The sequence below is a fragment of the Belonocnema kinseyi genome, chromosome 10 (genome assembly GCF_010883055.1).
Source record: "Belonocnema kinseyi isolate 2016_QV_RU_SX_M_011 chromosome 10, B_treatae_v1, whole genome shotgun sequence".
Lineage (NCBI taxonomy): Eukaryota > Metazoa > Arthropoda > Insecta > Hymenoptera > Cynipidae > Belonocnema > Belonocnema kinseyi.
The window spans coordinates 68,144,627-68,152,510 of NC_046666.1; the positions used below are offsets into that span (position 1 = coordinate 68,144,627).

General features: G+C 33.8%; 1 protein-coding gene across 1 annotated transcript in view; it reads left to right on the top strand.

The window, feature by feature from the left end:
* LOC117181567 (protein timeless homolog) overlaps positions 1–7,884 on the top strand; it is a 384,720-nt gene that overhangs the window by 35,143 nt on the left and 341,693 nt on the right. Inside the window, exons 13-15 of the mRNA XM_033374395.1 lie at positions 3,021–3,151; positions 3,507–3,666; positions 3,762–3,842. Coding sequence (XP_033230286.1) covers positions 3,021–3,151; positions 3,507–3,666; positions 3,762–3,842 — 372 coding nt within the window. The remainder of the gene's footprint in view (positions 1–3,020; positions 3,152–3,506; positions 3,667–3,761; positions 3,843–7,884) is intronic.

A 7,884-nucleotide genomic window follows, 5' to 3' on the forward strand; every position in this document is an offset into this window, starting at 1 on the left:
TAATTATATAATTATTGTCTTTAATTGTTGTAATATATTGCTCTGATTGTTATGAAGCTCAACAATTTGTATTTTAAAATAGCATAATAGTGTCTCCGAGTAAGAACTGCATTAAAAATGCACCACCAAGAATTTGCAATGCCTACGCCAATGACCCACGCTGGGTCTGGGAAACTTGACATTCGTCACGGTAATAAAGATCGAACGTATCCCGACAACAAAACATAAACTTTAACAATAATAAATAATGGGTATTTTAAAGTAAAGCGATTTTGTTGTTTAATTTTTATAATCATATTCATCTTTATTACAACTTTCTACGATAATCAGAAGCTGAGAACGTGACACGGATTATGATTATTTATAGCAGAATAAGTTATTGTTTTAATTGAAAGTGGTTGACGCCAATTCATTGTACAAGACTTACTTTATTCGTGTACTAATTTTGAGCACACCTTCTTTTAAATTGCTAAAGATACAGCAGGTGATTGAAAAAATGGAAAGAAGAAGTAATGAAAATATGCATCTCCGGGAGTGGACCAACTTTTGTTTCAAACTTTTTCCTGTAAAATCGATTTCAAGAAATTTCACCTGAGTTTCCGGCGACTTCGAAGCCGCCTGGCAACACTTTTGCATCCAGGTAAGTGCCTGACAATGCGCAGGTGCTATTTCTAATGTCAGCCCCTACATGTACACCAATTTTCAACCTTATCCGAGTCACGTAAGTTAACTGCCAAAAATTCGCACCTTTGACAGGTCGCCACAGGTGAACGCATCCACTCACACCTGCCAGGCACCCATTTTTACGTTCCTCATCATCAGACGAACATCTCATGTGAAAATTGGCCTTATCCGTATCACGGTCCCATTTACGTTGTCAGCCCACGGTATAATAGCCTCTACCGAAGGCTGAGAAAATATTTGAGAAACTGTTTTCTTTTACCTGGCACGCAGGCTTAGCCGTTTTCTGGACAGGTTTCGAGCGAATTTACACTCGTCTACTCCTAAGCAGCTCAGGTGAGTGACAGGGTCAATAAAGTTTCACTGTCCAACTTCTTGGCCCCGGGTACGAGAAATTTATCTCGCTCGTGACGTCTGGAGTCACAGTGAAATTTTACAATCTTGGTTGAGAATAGTTTATGATTATTTGCCTCAAGCAATTTGCTTTATAAATTTTATAATTTAAATTTTAGGAGGTATCTGCCTCAGAGAATGGATTCGCGCCTGCAGCCTTGAAATAATAAAATCGAATTTTGACGTACAACGTCGCAGAGAAACACTGGAAAATAGCCACTTTACTAACAGGGTGCGAGCGAATATTCACTCGTACTCTCCTCAAGCACGCTATAGTTCCGAAGAAAAATAGTGAGATGAGATTTCTCCCAAGTCTATTAGAGATCAACTTACAAGAGAGAGACCCTCTTCTAAGGATGTTTTCTGCGAGTTGCCCCGCAGAATTCAACTCAGGCTGTGGTCACTCAATGCTTTAGAAGAGCAGACCGATAATCGACGGTGGTGCCATCAAACGAGCCCGCAGGTTTTTAAGATAAGATAATAGATACTTGAGGTTATATCCAGATGATTTGTAGATAATGTAATTAAAAAACTTAATAAATTGAAAAAGCCAATAGAAAAACAAATAAAAATACATAAATAATTACCGGAATAATTATTTATATATTTCTGCTTGTTTTTCTATTGCTTTCTTCATAAAAACATGTTCTAAGGAAAAACGAAAGATGGAAGTATGTTTGAAAGCAGTTTTCATTTAAATGTTGTCATCATTTTCAACATCAATTTTCTTATTGACAGGTTCCTTTCTTAAAATATTACTCTGTTTTTATGGTAATAATACAGAAGGTACCGCTCCCTCTTTTAGTGTTCAGTTGTGTACTACAACGATAATCATCAGGTCGAAAATGATGACAACAAATTAGATATCAGCTCTCAAACAATTCTTAATGGGTTAGGTTTCACATGTGCTGACGTTCGGAAAACAACGAAGGAGTTGGAGAGATACATCAAACTTTGGCCCCCGAGCGACATGTAGCGGGGGATAGTACTACAGAGCCATCTAACGAGCCCGCAAAACAGGATCAACGTATGTCTTCACGGTTGCCTATATTAGTGACCACAGCCTAATTCAACTGAAGTTTTTAACTTGTGCGGCCCTTTTTATAGGAGTCACCCTTTTCTTGTCTCCTACGATACATGGGAAAATGTATAGTGGGAGACCTCGGAGTCTGCGCTCTTCTAAAGTTTCTAGGATGATGCAATTTTTCTGTGTATCTTCCTAGGAGTTTGTCGTTTTGCCTGTCTTCAGGCTCTATGACGTAACCCGCTGGTTACAATATATAAATATAATCTGGAACAAGGATTTTAAAAAATGATAATTATGGCTCGTAAGAAGAAGTTGTCGAGACGAATCATAATTCTGACTTGGAAAAGTGGATTTTCAAACAAAAAAATTACAATTTTGACTTGGAACGGGGATGTTTTGAAAAATCATTATTTTTGTAATTAAGTCAATAAATCAGTATTTATATATAAGGTACATAGTATCCCTTACTAAAAATTAATGTTTTTTGTAAAACAATTATAAAAGAAACGTTTCAAACATAATTTAAATATTTATTGGCTGGGCAATAATAGGGTTGTGGATTTTTTGTAGTTTTGATAATACAAATTTGAAACTGCATATTAATTTTCGCCCCAATTTTTCTAACATTAAAAAAATGATCCAACCTTAACTAGATTTTTTAAGCTAGCGAAGACTAAGCATTTTAACTTGTCCATAACAAATTATAAATGAAGAAATGTAAAAGTTACCATTTTTATGAAAATGTGCAAAAATTGAAGCAAGATGCGTTTTTTTTAAAGTTATGTTAGTTGCATATTTAACAATAAAACTTTGTTATATTTCTATGAATTTTTTAAGTCAAAAGTTTAGTAGGGTTGCAGATTAAATTCTCGTTCAATACCTTAGGATTTATAATAAAATATTTTTCTCCTTTTTTCAGAGGATATTTGGTTGATCTGACGACGACGGCTCACATTTTTTTGAAAATGCTCGAACACTTTTGTGGAAAAAGTCGAACTCTAATCGTTCAGGCGAAGAAGAAAAGGTCGCAAAAACGAAAGAGCCAGAAAAGTAAGTTTTGGTTGAAAATATTTAAATTTGAGAATAAATTCTTATCTAAAAATGAAATTTGAAATTGAATTCGAAGAGTTATTACTCTTCTGATGTAGGTTCAATGAAGAAAATCAAATTTTCCGAATCTAACTTTACACATAATCCGGATATTGATTTTGAGATCTTCTCTGTTAAAAAATTCACGACCATAAATTGACAATTCGTTTAGAAACTTAGCTCGTGAAGAGTACATATTTGACCAGAAAAATCAATATCGTTGCGTGTTTTATTTTCGTTCCTTTCTTGATGAATATATTTTTACCATAGTCAATAGTTTACCCATATGTATCAATGTTTTTATTGTGTTTTTTAGAGTCAATGAAGGAAACACCACAGGCTCCGCCAGTTCCTCTCAGTTTGGAAGATCGATGGGATGATGTGGGGCCAGAATTGTCAGCCGTTATGCAGACAAACCAAATTCCAGTCGTTGTGCCTTTTGATGCGACTCTGGACACGCCGATTGATGAGCAAAAGTAAATACGGTGTTTTATTTATTTATATTTCTGTTTACTTGAGTAATTAGTTTAATACTAATTAACTTTGAACATTGATCTCTTCTTACTTTTAGGAGTGATGCAATGAAGAAAACTCAGAAGCTCCTTCGTCATAAGGAATTCGAAGAAGCCATTGGCCTTTTTCGTGCTGCCAGGTAAGAATAACAATTTTATTTTAGAAAAATAGTGTCAGAATATAGAATAAGAGCCGCAAAATTCTTTAATTTGAAATCTATTCCTGTATAATATTATTAATTCGTACTCCAGGATGACCGCTGGACCGGGTAACCGGGAAATGACATATTTTTAAACAGAATATTTAAAAAGATTTTTAAGGATTTAGAAATATTTAATGATAATAGAATTGTCTTAAAATTGCATGGACAATAAAAAATGATTATTGGTTTTAAAAAATTGATTTTAAGAAAAAATTTAAAAAGATTTGAAGGCAAAAACAAAATTTGATAAATGAATAAAATTGAAAAATTACGAGTTTAGAAAAATTCTAGTAAGTTTTTAAAGTTTATTAAGCATTTAAAAGGTTTCAAAAGATTTAAAAATAAGATGAAACTTGAAAAGATCTCAGTATTTAAACAGGATTTAAACAAAATTTTAGGAAAAATTTAAATAATTATTTTAGCTTTTTTAAACTTCTTGATATATATTTAAATTATAATTTAAAAAGATATTAAGAAGTTTAAACATTTTTTAGATATTTAAAAAGATGTTTAAATCTTTGAACTGTATAATTTTTGCAAGTTTAAAATGTCAGTTTTGCAGCTTAGCGGCAGTTAATATCAAATTTTGTAATTCAAAAGTTCAGTTTTTTAACTAAAAATTGAAAGTTTCGGTTACTTTAAGAGTTTTAATGTTTTTAATTTCATTGTCAGCGAAAAATTGTCTGAACCGGGGAAAAACGGGGAGATGGTCGGGAGTTTTTTTCCTCGATTAAAACGACCGCAGGTAAGCAATTATTGCCTGGAAATAAGGGAGGGGGTGTCTGGGACTTTTAGTGCGTTTCGTTGAAAATTAGTGCGTTTTATTTTCCTCGTTGACTGCAATATATTTTAACGGTCAGATGTGAATTACACTGAGTAACCCGAACGTGGGTGCGGGATAGTAAAGCCTTTGTTTTAGCCCACAAAAGCGTTTGTTGTAATGGGGTTAAAGAGTGAACAGAAAGCTGGGATTTATCGGAACGAGCAGGCACGCATACGAGGACCAACTCTCACCACAAATGCAAACTGCCCAACTCGCTATAGGAACCTATTTCATTAATTAACATTCTTTGTTTGTTCCAATATCGAATACTGAAAAATTACTCTGACTTGGTTTCCAATGTTTTCAGTTCGTCTTTCATTACGATTCGTATATTTTTCAAAAGGAAGTGCTTGATGCCGGACCAATCTATTTAGATTATTACATTTTACAAATAGGAACAGAAATAATAAAAAATCACACGTTTCTAAAAATGCTAGTATTTAAAGCATCCTTCCTACGATAATAAATAAAATGTTTTATTGTGCATTAAGGCAGCGAACTAGTCTTATTACGGCCGAAAGTGAGTTTTTGCAAACACGCGAGTCCGTAAAAAGGGTTCGCTGCCTCGGTACACTCGATATTTTTTGTAATAAGTGTGTGGATTCCAGGTTTTTAAATGATATTGCGTCTCAGATTTGAGGTTAGTTTAAAGAGACAATTACTGCGCAAAATAGTGCGCGTGGGTCGAAGTAACAAACGCGCATGCGGGCGCATTTTCTACAGACAATAAAGTGCACTTTATCGGCCAGGCTGGTAAAGTACCCCAACAACAACCTACTGTAGTGTTCCAAACCATGCCCAGAAAGCGAGGAAAACATACTCGTGTTACATAAAATAGATTTCTTTCAACAACTTAAGGCAAAAAAAATTTTCGGCTCAAATAAAAAGAACTCTCAAAAATAATTAATAAGTAAACCTGCAGGTTGGAACGAATCTTATGTTTAGTGTCTTTATTTCAAAATTCATTTAACATCGAAATTAATTTTATGGATAATTTTATCCACCGATATCAAAATTAGATTTCACTACTACATCCCTTTCGACTCATTAGAGAAAAATACATAAGAAGAGAAAAAAGAGGGAGAAAGGGAAGGAGTCAACCAAAAACCAACTCTCACTCTTTCCTTATCTTTCTTTGTCTTTTGCATACTATTGTAGCGACCAACATATATCGAAGCCAATTTAGACTTCCTTATCACGGATTATCCATAGGAAAACTACATGTATGAATAATAGAAACTTGTGCTAAATAAAATTCATACAATACCTGAAAATAAAAAATATAAATATTGATAAAAAAGGTTACTTTGTCTAATTCTTCATATATTGGTGAAAGTTGATTTACCTAGAAAAATTCTGTTTTAGAACAGAAAAAAAGTCATTGGAATAATAAAACGAACAAATAAATAAAAAACTGGAGTAAAAAAAGGCATTTCGGCGAACCACCTTTATGCTGCAAACAGAATGTGTTAGCTGTGAACCGAAATATCATCATGCTGCGAACATGAACTTGTCGATTATTAGTATTATTATTAATAATAATATTAAAATGAAAAACAATTTTTCAAGAAAACAAATTTAGAAAATGTTTTTTCTTCGTACTCGATATAATAAGGTGAAGAAAAATACTTATGAATAAATAATTTAATTCAATTTACTTTTTCACGTGACGCCCTCCCCAATGTCACGAGAAATACAGGCGGCCCATATTATATTGATAATCTAAGTTCATTTCAAGAGATAATAATTTAGAAAATGTGTAATCTCAAAAGCATAAACATCGGAATATTACTTGTGAGTCAATAAGTTGGGAATAACGTAGGTAATTCAAGGTGCATACAATAAATGGAAAAATGCAAACTGTCCTTCTGTTGAACGTATTACCTACATTTTTTATCATAAACTGTTCAATTATAAATATTTTGTGGACCTAACATATTATAATTCGGAGAAAAAATTAATTTTTGAATCTCATATTACGCCATGTCCAAAAGCAATTTTCCATATCAGCTAAAGCAGCGATTCCCAAACATTTTATGTACTTTCTGGGGAGCGGCAGGGGCCCCACCCTCTTTTTTTTTCACAATACTGGAACCCAAGTGAGACACTGGACGCTAGTCGTTCGTGCTCGGTTGCTTGCTTCGCTGACCTTTTCGTTGTTAGAGAATTAGAGCCGGTTGAGAAAAATGAAAAGTTGCTTAAATATTAATCAATAGAATTTTAATAAGTTCCGTTAGATTTGTTAGTTTATCAAATAAACGTTAAAAAAAGGTAGAAGATCGGATAATAACTTCAAGAGTTATCACACTTTTGTTGCATTCACAAGATTTGTAAATATTTCATTGATTAGTTCGGATATTAACCGATTTTCAAAAACTTTGTTTTCATTTTCTTTAAATTATATCACGAAATTCATTCAGCCAATTAAAATTTAATTGAGCTAAGTCTTTATAATTTCAGTTATTGCAAGTTCATAACAATGAAAGGGTCATTCGCGGTAGGTACACGAAAGTCGAGGAAAGTAGCCTTTTGCTCGCAGCGGGGAGCCTGCCTCGGAGCCTGCCTAGCTGCCCGGCCTGGGGTGGCATCCCCCTGCCGGCGGCAGCATCATCGGCCGGCGGCACTAGTTTGGGAATCGCTGAGCTAAAGTACATTCATGATAACATTAAATGTTGTCTTAAAGAATGAAACATTATTTATTGCAACACATGTTTATTACAAATTTCGTTTATTGCAAGCCAAGATTCTTGTCAATCGCAAGTTCCCCAACTCTCATCACTGATGGCCACACGTTCAGTATAGTCAATGTCAGCGCGGAAGCGGGAATGTCTTGTGATACTTCCTTAAGTATACTAGTCCGGGAGCTGGGTATGTTCCCGTATGCATTCAAGAGGCAAAAGGTAAAAACTAGTTAATCTTATGTATTTTGACCCGCTGAATCCAATGGTACCGGTTAATTTTACGAGAAGTGGATAGGTTTTGTTTAAAACGCAATTGTTTAAACAAATAGTAAAAAATGGTTTTTCTTTATGGGACAAATTTTTTTTACTAAAGATGGACAATTCTAAGCATAAAAGTTCTCTTGCAACTTTTTTGTTAAATGCATATTTACAAAGTTATAAATTTTCAAAGTTCAAAATTTGACGTTTTTTGCAA